Below are 15070 nucleotides of genomic sequence, written 5' to 3'. Positions count from 1 at the left end.
ATAGAATCACTTAGAAACAGTAAGTACAGCCACATAAAAAATTATTTACAGATGTCTCAGAAATCCTTAAAGTAAAATAAACTTTTAATCAGAGGTCTGTTATTTCACCTACATCTCCATTATACCAGTAATAACAGTACGCTCTGAGCTATGTTGTGCATATTCAAGTAGAGTGAAAACTCACAATTGTTTACCTGGGTAGATAAGATTTTAAAAAACTTGCAGGGTTAAAATGAAATTATTGCATCTTCCTGTTTACTTCAAAGGCTAATGCTGTGCTTGTCTTTTAAGTTCTCATTCCCAGACTGCCGTTTCAGAGTACGAAAGAGCAAAGAAGGCACAGGTCGAGTGGTAATGTGGAAGATGGGCATCAACAACAGCTACACTTTGGAAGCTTCTATTTGTGGCTCTAAGTTAGGTGAGACAATTCCCTGTAGCTATTTGGTAGGAATCATCAAACAAGACCTTTACTTTTGGTTTTTCATGGAAAATGGTAGCTTGAGCTACCAGCCCCTTGTTGGTGTTCTGTCTTATTGGATAGAAATGAATGATGATTTAAGATATGAGTTGGGAAAAACACTAAAACTAGGGCATTCACCTAGCAACCTTTCAGGCCACCGCTAGCATTATTGCATATGTATCATGAAAGAACAACATTAGTGGATGTCAAATTAAAAGCAGTAACTAAAGCCAGTTGTATTTTTAGGAAATTTTGTAGTAGGGAATCAGTTAACAATGCATTATAGTTAACCCCCTCCGAGTGGACAGATTTGTTCATATAGGCAGAATAATGATCTGTAATATCATCTGTGTAAAACTCTGGCAGTCATAGACCTGTCTAGCATCTGTCAGTGAAAGATATGTGAGTTTGCAGTCAGCCACCATCCTGAAATATCACAGATACCTAGCAGTCAGCAGGATGACTGACATTTTCATTTATGTCTTGCTCCTATTGATGCTGCAGGCTGCAGACGAAGCACCCATTTTGATATGAAAGACTTGGAGTCAATAGGACAGCATTTCTGTGATGCTCTCTTGAACTACTGTGTTCATAACAAGGAGGTAAGGAAAGTTGCCCCTAGGCCTTTTCTCCTGCCTCAGTTCATCCTACTGTAACAAAACATAATACTCTATAGCGTTATAGCAATAATAATTTGATAATGGCTTTCTTTAAGCAGTAAACTAAATTTGTGGTGTTTCTTATTGTCTGTGCCTGAAGGAACACGAGAAAGTAGTGAAACAGCAAGCCAGGGTGAACTCCAAGGTCCTGAACTCTGATGTGTTGGGCTGGGATTCCAGGTAACTTAGAACTATTCAGATATGCCACAATTTATATGTTCTCTGTACCCCATAAAGACTGCCAGAGTAAATGTTAGAAGTGTTACTAAAATTACACTTTTTAATAGTCACACTCCTTAATTTAACGTTCCTTAAAAGATTGCATACAAATCTTATATCCAAACCTTAACAGCCAGTTCATTGGACGTAGAGCTCTGTATCTACCCCAGGTGGCCTTCCTGAGGAGAAATGAAACTGCATTGGTACAGAGCTTGGTCTATTGCATCGCTTAAATCAATATGCTTTTTTCAGCCTTACATTTTGCAGAGCAATCTAGCCACAATATAAGACATATCGTTTTGGTTTTGTGTAAACCTCATTTTATTAACTACGGAAGATGCTAGTCTGATTCCATTTAGCCAAAGGGGTTAAGTTCAGGGTAATTGATAGCAGTGCAAGAATCTCTATGCTGACCAAATGATACACCTATTAAACATGACCAGCTCCTCCTGTGCCCGTGCAGACTGGAAGTGCCTGCAAGATCAGTTGTGCAGGTGATTTGTGAGAGGTGAGCATTTATGTGTGAACAGCTGTGGCCCTATGGTCATTTATTAGGGAATAAAACTTTTGTACATTTCTTTTTTGGGGGAAACATTAATAGGTTGGATCTATCTCATCAAACTAGGTCCCCCAAGTATAGAAATAAAGAGCTGAGCTTCACAACTGGTGCTGAACTGCAAGGAAATAAAAAGAGACACAAGATCTTAATGTACCATCAGAGAACTAGGAGAAGGCTTGCTGGGAGCAAAGAGGATGATGTTCTGTGAGAGGATTTAGGAGGGAGTGGGAAGGTGCGTGAAGCAGAACTAAAAGAAACCTAGGTAGAAGCAGGAGGTGTCTTCTGGATAGATCACATCTCTTTCAGTAACCAAGCTTTCTCTAAGATGATGATGCCCACTTTTTGCAGGTTAGCTGTAGGTCTGTAAAATTAAAAAGGGGATCTGGAAGACATGCATGTGGAAAACAGATTTACATCTCTACAGCTAGGGTTACTAGAGAAAACACCTGTTAATGGTTGGAATGAACGCTGCAAAATACTGTTTGCAATCACCAAATTTGGAAATTAAACAAAACAATGCTCGTCTTTCACAGCAGCCAAACTTCTGACAGCCCAGAATCCTGTGATCTTGTTGCACACCAGCTAAAACTAGGTACTAAGGTATGCTGTGTCTTTTTCTTGTCTGTTTACATCTCTGTCCTGAATGCCACTGGGAAAGAATCACTAGAGTTTAACAGGCTCTATTTTGAAGAACCTGAGGATTAAGTCAGTCAGAATAGTAATTAACAAAGCAGTAGTCTATAGAGATACAGTCCAAATGAACAGCGCAAAGCAATAATATTAATTTTTCCTATAGCTTAACCCAGATTGTCCAGAAGATGGTGGGTTTGTTTCAAAAGAAGGTGGCTTTCTACCTGTCAGGTTCTGCAGTACAGCTGAGTAAGCAGACATAGGGTCACGGTGAGGAGGAGGAGGGCACCAGCTTTGAGCACAGGAAGTATTGTGCCCATGTACACTGGTGTCAGCCATACTTTCAGATACCCAGTCCAGAGTGTTCGGGGTTGTGTTCTCCTCTCACACGTGCAGGCAAGTCATCACACTGGTGCTAAGTGCTGTCAGCATCAGACTACTCCATTACCTACTTCTAATCTCATAGGCAAATGTAGCCCCAGTTTTAACAGTGCTTTCACTGGATGGCAATGAGACATTTTATTTTCCTGAAACCTGTATTTCTTTATTTTGCTGAAAAGAACTGGTTGAAACATGGTTTTTTGTCCTCGTTTACTTGGTGTTTATTTCTTTGGTGCACTCAAGATATTTCCTGTAGATAAGCAAAACAAACTTTTGTGAGTGTATTACTTTTAGAAAGCTTGTGGATGAATTTTAGCCAACAATAATAGTTCCTGTAAATTATTGCTTCCTGTTTGTGACATAAATACAGTAAATAAACAACAGTAAAAGGGGAAACTAGTACCAAGACTGTGTACTAAGAGTGTGTAAAACTGAAGTGACCCCTGTAACACTTTGCAGAACATGCAGATAGGCATTTTGGATGACTGGACTGGTTGACAAATTGCATGATTTGGAGTTTTAGATCTAGTTTCAGGAATGATAGTTTGAAACATGATGTAGTCAGATAAGCTCTAGTGAGTGCACTTGTGGTGAGGAAAGCTGCCACCGATCCCTTTATGTGTTCTGCCCCTCCCTGGAGGCATTTGTCCCTCGAGAAGTTATATGGAGAACACATGTTTGTGCGAAGTCCAACAGTTCCACTTAGTCCCACTGTCATCCAGAGTTTAAGCAAAGCTACAGGGTTTTGTACTTAAGGAAGGTGAAGTCCAGACAGACTCCACTCACTCAGCCCACCTTGGGGGTAGTAATTTCTGGTGGAAGAGCTATGAAGGTGGTGTCAACTTTTAATGTTTATCCACAGCTTGAAATTTCTTCCCCTATTCTGTTCAGTGCTAAAGAACCAAGCAGGAATTTCCACCACTGATGCCATGGTATTTCCAGGACTATATTAGTTACAGAAGGTCAACCGTAGTGGGTTGGATGAAAAGTCTCTTTTGCACAGTACAAGGACTGGTAGCAGAGAGTTGGTGAAAGTACGCAGAGGAAGGATGAGTTTTGATACATTTTTTTCTTAATGTACCCTCTGTCATGTTCGTTCTTATAATGCTACCTTTGGGATTGAGTTTATTCATATGTGAATGATAAATCCACACGGGTACATTTCCTGGTGCTGGATTTTGAAAAAAAAAAAATTGATGAAAACTTCAGAATGAAAATGGTAAATGGGCTCTAAAAGTGAGCAGCATTTTCTGGTTAATACCAAGTATCCCGGGCCTTTTAGTACTTCTCAGCCCCTAATGCTTTCTTGTCCCAGCTCCTGTCATTTGGCTAGCAATATGGCTGTGCATGGGGGTGTGACATAGGACTGGCAGCTGTGAGGACTGGCAACTTGAGAAAAATTTGCCTAAAACTCTGAGCCTTTCCACTTCATTTGCTAAAAATAGCCTTGTTTGTGTTGAAACACTCACCATGGCAGTCAGTGGGATTGATTCCAGTTTTTTCTGACATCGTAAACCCTATTTCCTTGTGGTCTATAAATGGTACATAGAAGCAAGGCAGGTGGGTTCACCTGATGTCTGTGACTAAGCTGTAGATTGAGCAGGCTGCCACATAACTCTCATTCATAACTGCTTATTGCAAAACATCTGTGCATGGTATTTGTCCCAGGGATTGGGATTAAAGCCCCTATAATGAGATTTATCCAGATGACATGAGAGCTGTGGAACCCTGTTGGATAATTGTGATTTCAGGGGACTTTCAAACTCAGAAAAAGAATTTCAGGGGGGTAACACTGCTTTAGATAACCGAAGTCCAGACAAACACAGAAGACCACTGCAGAAAGTTGGGGTATTGTTTCTCGTCCATTTAGTTTAGCCTTTAAACCTGGTAGACTTGCTTGGGAATATACATAAAAGAAACAGCCAAGAACAAAGAAGGGCAGGGATGCCTTCCTAGAAACACTTGAGAATAGTCATACGGAACCCACACAAGAGCATTTGTTAAAGCCTAATTACTTCAGGGTCTGTACTAAATAATGGATTAGCATATTCCTCATCCCGACAGACTTTTCATATGATGTGATGAGCCATTTAACAGTCACTTTCTGTCCTCCCTTGTCTCCTCCTGCCACATTCCTTGCTGCGTATTCCTTCCACTTATATCCCTCTGATGTTCAGTCCCTGCTGTGTCCTGGTTTAATACACTAGTCTGATGGGAAACAAACCCAGCAAAAAGAATGAGATGGTTTTCTGCTGGGTTAATGAGTTAAATCAGTTCACACAAAAATTTTTTGAGCATCAGAGCCAGTTTAAGGAATGGAGGAAAACACTAGCTAGGAGCAGGGACCAAAGTGGCAGAGTTTGGAGCGGGGGAGGCAGGACCAAGGACTAAGGAAAAGAGACTTTCTCCTTCAGTAGCAGGAAGCCCTTAGGAGAACTCAGTGGTCTGTGAAACCACAGCTTGAAGTGATGACTCAAACCTCCCTATTTCAGAAGTGACTGCACTTTAGAAATGAGTCACTAATTTAATACACAATAAAGAGGAGGCTTTTCTAGCAGAGATCCCTCTGGGTATAGAGCCCATCCCATCATGTGCCTGTCTTAGGAAAGGATGAGCATGTTCAGGACTGAACACAGCTTTGGCCACCTAAGAGCCTGATTCTGTAAGGTTATGCCTGCCAACACCTATAAACGCCAGTATACACTGCAAAACCATTAGTTAAGTGGAGCTTCACTAGGTCCTCTTCTGTAATTTCTGTGCTGAAACATAGGCAAAGACATCTTTCATGTGATCAAATTGTATGAATTGCATTCATGTATCTTTCATGCAATGAATTAAAGTGCTTTTGCTGGATGTATACTGGGAGCAAACCACATCAGAGTGATGCTGCTACTACGTAAAGAAAGCAACAACAGTTTATCAAATGAGTTTGAAAGAACAGTACACTGCAATTCCTACAAGAAGTTTCTTTCTTTTGTTCTTTTCATGATTATGCGCATTTTCCCATGTGGATCTACTTCAGTGACTAATTAAGGTTATTAGATCAAAATTTCTGAAATTTCTGTTGTTGTTCTTGATGGAAGTTCTTAAAGGCATTTGAAAAAGGTGAATAGCAAGGAATATCACAGGTACAGTAGAGTTTTCCACAGAAATTCATGCTGGGGCTGTACGTAGCCCTCAACAGCACTTTGCTCATGTTCTGCCCAGAAAACTATATGGCCCTCAGATGTAGAATAGCAGCACTGTTATAGTTACCTAGAGAAATCAAACTGTCATTTGGAAGGAGACATCACATTAATATTTTGATGGGTAATATTCTTTTTATGTACATTTGATGGCTAATATTCTTTTTATGTACATAAACATTATAATGCAGGCTGCTTTATTAATGCTTTCTTTGATTCAATAGGTAGACCAGTGCTTCCCAAGCTTTTTGCATTTTATGCCAATCTTTCTTTTCAGAAGCCCCTACATCGGAAAAACAGAGCAGTGGCAATTAGTACTACTGAGAAAGCCTGGCTCTCCAGGTTCCCAGACTAAAAATAAACAAGCCAAATGGAGTAGGAAGGGAGGTCCCTTGTCAGTATGATATGTTTGTGTCCAGGTTCATAAATATTTGCTGAACAGAACAGTATAAGGAATTCAATCTTGAGCAGCTTGCTTACATGTGTTCCTTCTGGCATTGTGATTATCATGTTTATTTGCAGTTCTTTTTTTTTCTTTGTAACTGTAATATTCCCTCATGAATCAAAATGTTTACATACTATTTTCTGTGCAGAAAAAAAAAAAAACATCAGGAGAACTTTTTCACAGCATTGCTAAGGACAGAAGTCATGAAAGCAAAAATGTGAGTATTTTTCATCCCGGTAGAAACATGTTGTGCTCTTTTTCTGACCAGAGACTGATATATGACAACTTAATTCAAACACTGTAACTTTAGACAAGCAATTTTCTCACCAAAAGCTGCTGACCTAGAATGCCCATTGCTCTTTATTGTCTATTTCATCTATGAATGAAGCGTTAACATCAACAAGTCTGGGACAGGAAAAAATGGTAAAATTATGTCTCATTGTCGTGGTTTAACCCCAGCCAGCAACTAAGCACCACAGAGCCACTCGCTCAATCCCCACTGGTGGGATGGGGGAGAGAATTGGAAGGGTAAAAGTGAGAAAACTCGAGGGTTGAGATAAGAACAGTTTAATAGGGAAAGCAAAAGCCGCGCACGCAAGCAAAGCAAAACAAGGAATTCATTCACTACTTCCCATGGGCAGGCAGGTGTACAGCCATCTCCAGGAAAGCAGGGCTCCATCATGCATAACGGTTACTTGGGAAGACAAAACACTATAACTCTGAACGTCCCCTCCTTCCTTCTTCTTCCCCCAGCTTTATATACTGAGCATGATGTCATATGGTATGGAATAGCCCTTTGGTCAGTTGGGCTCAGCTGTCCCAGCTGTGTCCCCTCCCAACTTCTTGTGCACCCCCAGCCTGCTCGCTGGTGGGGTGGTGTGAGAAGCAGAAGAGGCCTTGACTCTGTGTAAGCACTGCTCAGCAACAACTAAAACCATCTCTGTATTATCAACACTGTTTCCAGCAGAAATCCAAAACATAGCCTCATACTAGCTACTACGAAGAAAGTTAACTCTATCCCAGCCAAAACCAACACACTCATGAATATGTTATTTGATACATTCAGATCTGTCTGTCAAGGAATATTCCTTGGAACTGGAGATTATACCAGCTCTTCTTCACTCTCCAAAACTACTAAGAGCTCCCTCAGCTGGACCCGTTTCACTTCCAGTTTCATTGAACAAGATTTTTGCCAAGTCCATTAAAACATTTTCTGTTGTCTTTTCCAGTCCAGTAGAGTGCTGTGAAGAGAAGAGAAAGGGAGCGGTCACAGGACATTCTAGGGAAACAGGCAGCAAATATTTTAATTAACTCGGGGATCATTACCAAGCCCCAGCTCTGAAATACTCATGCTGGCAATATTTGTAAAGCTACGTCATGCCCCTTCCTACCATTCAAGAGTATGTGATTTGGTAGTCAGCATTAGCTGGCCTAGCAGCTACCATGGGATTAAGTTTATTAAAAGGTCATTGTCAGAACAGTTGGTATAAGATCTAATCTTTTTTAAAAACACCACTTCTCCATTATTGCTGTTTGGCATCCTACATAACTATTTAGAAAATGTGAGCCTTGTGGTAGTTGACAAACGCTTAAAAATCCTAGATGAAAACAGCGGAGTCTAATGTTACATTCCTACTTTCATGAAAAGGAGTTTAACTTAAATATTTTTTATAATGCTGAGCGCCCAACAGCTTGCCAAGTGAACACAAGTTGCTGAGTTTTCTGAGCTTTTGAACATCAGCCCAAATACTGAACGTCTAGCTTGCCTTCTGCTTAAAAAAAAGAAAAAAGAAAAAAGAAAAGCCTGATCTTTACATGTTAACTCTTTTCCCACTAGTTATTGAACTCCTACCAAGCTTCCCCTGTCCTAATCTAGTGTACACTCCTTGAACAAGCCATGAAGTGCCTGATCATAAAGATGGTAATACTTTTTTGTCATTCAGTCTTTTGGAACTTAATAATACTAATACTTTGTTTGTGTTTCTCTTCTGTTTCACAGACTCAAGGCATTGAAACTCAACATAAGGTAACTCAGGTACTTGACCCAGTGAAAAAAGGTAAGCATTACATGTTTGTTTAATTCCTAAAATCCCAATAAGCCAGTTTTTCTCTATAATCTCAAACCTCAGTAAAGAGTATGTCCCAAAAAGAGAAGTACAGAGTCCTTTGGCTGGGATTTCACTCACTCTCAGCATTTGGAAGAGCTCACTTTTCTTTAAACTGTCTTCATCACATTATTACACTCTGCTTTACTGGTTGGGAACGATCTCACTGGAGAAAAAACGAACCCAAGGCAAATTCCAGAGAGGTGAAAAAATATTTGTTCCTATTGGCAGTATGGTACGCACATTTGTAATAACGTGCCCATTTGGTCCAGAGAGACTAGAGGAGAAAACATTCATTGAAGTCAAACAAGGCAGCCCAAATCCTGTGGAAAACTGGGATCAACCAGAACTTTCTGCTTTCAGTGCAGACAAAGAAGCAAATGTGGAGGCTAAGGAAACTGAACTGGAGGACTTGTGTCATTGCAAGCACGAGGAAATCTGGGAAAGATTTAGGTGTTAAAGTGAACAAGTAGCTCAGCATGAGTTATCTTCATACTCTGCCATGAAGACAAATACAGTTTTTGCCTATGTGAAAACAGAAGGAGGGAAAAGCTATCTTGACTTCTTTGTAGAACTTCTTTGAGGCTAATACTGAATTACTTTGACTACTTCTGGTGTCATCGTTATTTTAAATAATTTTTTAAAAAAGAAGAATGCAAAAGAGAACCCTCAAAGTATGTGAGAACTGGAGACAACCTCTTGTCGTGACACTTAAGAGAATTCAGCCACTTCATGATGAAATGAGACTTTACGGGATGAAAATTGTCTCCTAAAATACAAGGATGTTCTTCAGTAGAGTAGCTGAAAGTAGCAGAGAGAGCCTCAGTCCATGAAAAAGAAAGCATGAGAAGCTGTGACCGCAATTGATAACAGACAAATTTGCATGAGAAATGAGAGATGCATGTTTTAGCAGGGACTCAGAACGCCCATCAGTGCAAACTCAAGGAGATGTAGTGGGTTCTCTGTCCCACTTCAGTCAAACACACAGTCTACAACAGGGTCCACAGAAAACTGAATTAAATCGCTAGCCTATTTTTCATGGTAGGCGAAACGAATTATGAAGTGCTCTGTGGTTTTTTCAGGCCTTAAAAATCTGTTTTTCATAAACTTGTAATGTTAATGTTTCACATTAAAACAGAATAGGCTTCTTACAGGAATGTAGAGTTCTTTCAATCCAGGAGTTTAAGGATAGGGTTTGGTAGAGTTTTTGGTAGAGTGTTAATAGAAAATGCTGCTGTGGACAGAGTACTGAAAAGCACGGGAATTTGTTATGCTTAGTGTCAAACTTTGTGGCTTTGCAGACACCCACAAAGCCACGAAACAGCCCACTATCAAGCACACAAAATCAACAAGTTAATCTATGAAGAAAGTAGCCAAGTAGAAATGTCCTGAATAGAAAGCTACCTGTTCTTATCCCACAGTGCCATAAGTCAGCATTCATTGATTTTAGCCATTATTATCATTTTTATTTATTCCAATAAACACCTCTGACCAGTGTTAATTACAGCATCGTGTCACTTTTCTTAGATTCTTACAGCTCGTATTACTGGCAAAATTTTGCAAAGCCAATAGTACATTTCTCTTCAGTTCTGACCTCTCGTACACAGTTAAACAAGCCTCATGAAATGTTCTGAGAATCACAAAAAGAAAAAAAAGGATTCTTTTCATTGATACAAGAGTTTTAAAATCTTTTCCAGATATCATGTCAGCAAATTATACAGAACAGTACTTCAGCCATTGTTTTCATGAGCAGAGATCTAGAATTCCTCAGTGAGGACTGGATGAGAAATCCTAAAGTAGTCCTACATATTATCTGTGTTTTCATATAAATCTGTGAGATTTAGAGATTCATAGGGAGCTATCACAGATCAGTTAAACAGGAATGTGAGAGCGTATTACTTATTCTCTGCTTACATGAAGGACACTGGAATTTATTCCCAGGACGATCCTTATTCATGTGATTTTCACACTTTGGGTGCTGAAAATCTAACAATGTCATGCTGTAGCAGTATATTTTAGTAATGACTTTGTGCTTGGTTCTGAATTCCTGTCTTGTTTTTCTCAGACATGCACCCAGGACTATTCTACCTTATGACTACTTTGTTTTTGTCTTGGAGAACTTAACCAGGAAAAAGTAAAGCAAAGTAGCATGGTAGCTGTTAGAAACTAACAGATGAATAATTGGTTCGTGAAAGGGTTTGTAGGAAGGATGTGCCTGTAGGAAGGAGAGGACTGGATTCATTGATTGAGGAGATCCTCTGTTCTTAATGTATTTTTTAAACCTATGTAAATATAATTGGAAGGTTTTCCTGTGTTTTGCCTTCCCTACTTTATTTTGGCCAGGTGGGTTAAACATTATTAATTAAATTCTGTATCAACAGTATAAAGCACCTCTTCATTTAGAATAAAAGGAGCTTCAAACTGTTGTAAATATTATTCATGTCCAAGGGACATGCCTCCCCATAGACTGTCAGACCTGGTTCACCTCACCCATTGATTCGTGGACCTTACCCAGTAGTTTCCTGCCTCACCGTACCCTGCAGGTAAGGTATTTGCAGTGCAGCACTAAAGCCAGCTGCAGCTAACCTGGTCCACAGCCGGCTGGTAAGCTGCATCTGCTGGGTCAGGTCATGCTGAGAGAGAGGCCAGGGGCCTGGGCTGCAGCAGTGATTTTGCCACTTCAGGAGATGTGGTCTTCACCTGCCGTCGGTGCCGGGGCTGGTGCCGTCACACCAGCCGACATGCTGGAGATCCATGTCTTGAGAAAGAAGATACATCAGCCACCTGCAGTATGGAGGGAAAGGTGACATTAGAAGTCACTCCCCCTCTGCCAGCCTCTAAGTCTGGGCACAGATCACTACAGCTGTAATTGGCTTCTGTGGGACAGGCAGTCTAGTTACAGTTTAAGTACAGTACAGTTGGGTATATTTAAGTGTTATGACTGATGAGGGCTTGCCTGCCAAAGAGGAGATTAATAAAGAAGGCATTTTAAAATGTTTTTGTGATCTTGGGTGACTTTAAGGCACTTTCTTCCCCAGCTGCAGCTGTTTGTTCCTAGCTATTGTGTACCATACCCAAGGGTAAAAATTTAACAGATCACATTCTTCTAGGCTTTCCTGGAACTGACATTACTTAGAGGAAAGGGAAAAAAAAAACCAAGGGGAGGTTAAAAAAAAAAATCCTGGCTCTTAATATTTTGTTACTGTGTTTTTTAGATCTGGACTGGACTACTATCCCACGGCCTGTAAAACAGGCTCTTCCAGAGATGTCTTATCAGCAGGGGGTGTAGTGAAGGCAAATGCTATATATGTACCTGAGAGGAAACAATTTCTAGACCAAAGGTTGCTGTCACTTGGATATTTTCATCTCACCTGCCCTGGACCCCTGTTCAGCTGCTACCTGAACGCAGTGGCACCACCGCTCTGGAGGCTGCCACACTACTGAACTTCTAGCTTCCCTGGGTGCTGGCACTGCTCATGCCCCAGGGCACCTTGTTCTTACACAGCCAGCCACCCTGCAGTGAGCACTAGTAGCTGAGCAGCTCATGAACACGTATCACCTGTCACGATCCGTTGGGTGGCACCAGCTCTTCTTCTCTCCCACTCCCACCCATGTTGCTTCACCAGTGGGGCTCGACATAGTACTCGTGTTCTGGAGATGTCTGTTATGACTCTAGTCCAGTGTCATTTGAATGTCAAACGCTTGCTTTCCTTGGAACAGACACTAGGACTGAGAACAGGTCAGAGCTGCATGCTTACCAAAACACAATAATCACATTGCCTTTGGCACCTTCACTTACTGATTTACAGCTCTATGCATAGTGGAACGGTTTCAGTGGGAGCTACCTAGACTATCTTTTTCCCCAAATACCCTTTATTAGGCGATAGATGAAGAAGGGGAGGTGGGCATGTGCGTTGGAATATGCTCAATATGAAGAAACTCTTAATCCCCACAACTAGTCGTCTGAGTAAATGGCTTGATGTCCAGCGATGTTTCTGCTTACTGTAACTCTACTTACTGTAATGGGAGGTAGAGTTACAGTAAGTAACTGTATCAGCCTCAGCCAGTTACTGAGCCTGAACTGGCCAAGATAAAATTTGGATGTTTCACTGTGTTGATTTTTTTTTAAGAGATCTGATATGCACTTTCAGTATTTTTCTTTTTTCTACTTTTTACAGTAAAAATGCCAATTACAGCCTCTGCCAAACAAGTAGGAGAGGATTTCAGGTAGGATACTATTATATTTTACAGATTTCTAGCATTTTACACACAGCCGGAGTGAGGGAATGATCCCAGCCTGATTTCTCTACCAATCCACTCTCCTGCTTTTTATGCTCCTCTGACATTGTGCTTCATTGTTTTTCATTCATAAACTAGACAGCTGTCCTTGGCCACTTCATCCCATGGTTGAGACTGCAGTGGAAAGTGATATTAGAGAAGCAGAGAATCCTCTTTCCTCCATCTCATCTGGAGCACCAGGCCCCCTCCTTCAGCACATAGCTGAAGCTCCTTTCCCCAGCTTTGCCAGACTCACCGGTGCACAGGCACTGATCTGGTGCTTTTCTGGAGGAAGGGATGATTGCTGCTGCTGTGGGAGGGAGGGAGAAGATAGGGCTATGCAGCTACTAAGAAACAGGGCAGAGGTGAGAAAATAAAGGCCAAGCCAGGCTAGGTGGCACAGACAGTCCAAAACAGTTTAGAATGGTTGAGTATCTTAAAGTCACAATATTGTCATGGTGCTGGTGCATAGCTCATTGCTAGTGCATTCCCTTCACTTCTAGGTTCTGGTGCTTTGGTGATGAACGATGAAGGTTGTACACTCTTATGGGTGTGCAAGGCCCCGTGGCAGTAACACTGACGATCGCTGATTACTTTCATAAGTACCCACCTCCTGATAGCATAAAATGGTCTGTGTCTTGCCAAGCATACATGTGGCTGTTGTTGGCTAACAGAGCAAAGTGGAGTTAGCTAGCTAGTTGGATTGCAGCGGATCCTGCCACAAACACCTTATGAAATAATACATACTAATTTATTCACACTAAATGATTTCAAGGACTCCCAGCTTTGCACCTTACAGCTCAGACTTTGCTACACAGGCTTGAAAATTTTAGACTTTCCCCTGATAAAAGAGGAAGGAAATGTCTTTGGTGTCTGTCCTTACTTCTGTGATGATAAGGTAACCCTCTGCTGCTTCTATGATGGGTACTTCTGGCTGATTCAGAAGGGATAGGGGTATAGTGGCTACATGATATTGGCAGTAGTGTCCTTAAGATAGTATGATGGCATTGTGGTTTTTTGTAGTTTGAAATACAGTAAATTACTTCTTTTCTTTTTTTCTTTTTTTTTCCCTCATATGATTCTTAGGAAATGCTTCAGACTAAAGTAGCAGGAATTTTACCTGTAAGGATTTTCTATTCTGCGCGGTCATCTTTATGAAAGTTGTCGTGAATTTGTGTGGAGATAAAATAGTTTCTGGCCTGACCTCTGTGTGTTTTAGCTCTGAAAGTCTCACCCATGATGCTAAAGGCAATCATGAAAAGCCATCTGTGCCACAGGAGGCAGGAAAAAGTGTGTGCTGTGATACGATCCTATCCACAAGAGAAAATTTCCATTCAGCCAGCTTTAATCTGGTCTCCCAGAAGATGAAGAAACACAATGGCAAAAGTGTCTCCAAGTCTGCAGAGAAGACATTTCAATATTTAAGAGGTTTCTCAGTTATCGTTCTATTCAAAATACACCAAAGAATAGGATTTAGTTCTGTTTGGTGGGTTTCTTGGTCTAGCTATCTCAAGGTACTGAAAGACATAAGAGAGATGGTAGCAGTGCATTAGCAATACTGGAAAACTCCTACATAGAATCACAGAATCACAGAATCGTATAGGTTGGAAAAGACCTTTAAGGTCATCGAGTCCAACCGTAAACCTAACACTACCAAGACCACCACTACACCATGTCCCTAAGCACCTCATCCAAACGTCTTTTAAATACTTCCCGGGATGGCGACTCAACCACTTCCCTGGGCAGCCTGTTCCAATGCTTGATAACCCTTTCAGTGAAGTAAAATTTCCTAATATCCAGTCTAAACCTCCCCTGGCGCAACTTGAGGCCATTTCCTCTCCTCCTATCACTTGTTACCTGGGAGAAGAGACCGACCCCCACCTCTCTACAACCTCCTTTCAGGTAGTTGCAGAGAGCCACAAGGTCTCCCCTCAGCCTCCTTTTCTCCAGGCTAAACAACCCCGGTTCCCTCAGCTGCTCCTCATAAGACTTCTGCTCCAGACCCTTCACCAGCTTTGTTGCCCTGCTTTAGACACGCTCCAGCACCTCAATGTCCCTCTTGTAGTGAGGGGCCCAAAACTGAACACAGTATTCGAGGTGCGGCCTCACCAGTGCTGAGTACAGGGGCACGATCAAGGGGCCTGATCAG

General features: G+C 41.2%; 1 protein-coding gene across 1 annotated transcript in view; it reads left to right on the top strand.

Moving 5' to 3' along the window:
- The window catches only part of AGBL3 (AGBL carboxypeptidase 3), a 29441-nt gene that overhangs the window by 12609 nt on the left and 1762 nt on the right, over positions 1-15070 (top strand). The window contains 8 exon segments of the mRNA XM_075498405.1: positions 292-418; positions 965-1062; positions 1220-1299; positions 2431-2497; positions 6687-6755; positions 8538-8595; positions 12822-12870; positions 14141-14349. Of these exon segments, the coding sequence (XP_075354520.1) occupies positions 292-418; positions 965-1062; positions 1220-1299; positions 2431-2497; positions 6687-6755; positions 8538-8595; positions 12822-12870; positions 14141-14349 (757 nt within the window).

This window comes from Mycteria americana, chromosome 1 (genome assembly GCF_035582795.1).
Source record: "Mycteria americana isolate JAX WOST 10 ecotype Jacksonville Zoo and Gardens chromosome 1, USCA_MyAme_1.0, whole genome shotgun sequence".
NCBI classification, from domain to species: domain Eukaryota; kingdom Metazoa; phylum Chordata; class Aves; order Ciconiiformes; family Ciconiidae; genus Mycteria; species Mycteria americana.
This window is presented reverse-complemented; position numbering and strand designations above follow the sequence as displayed.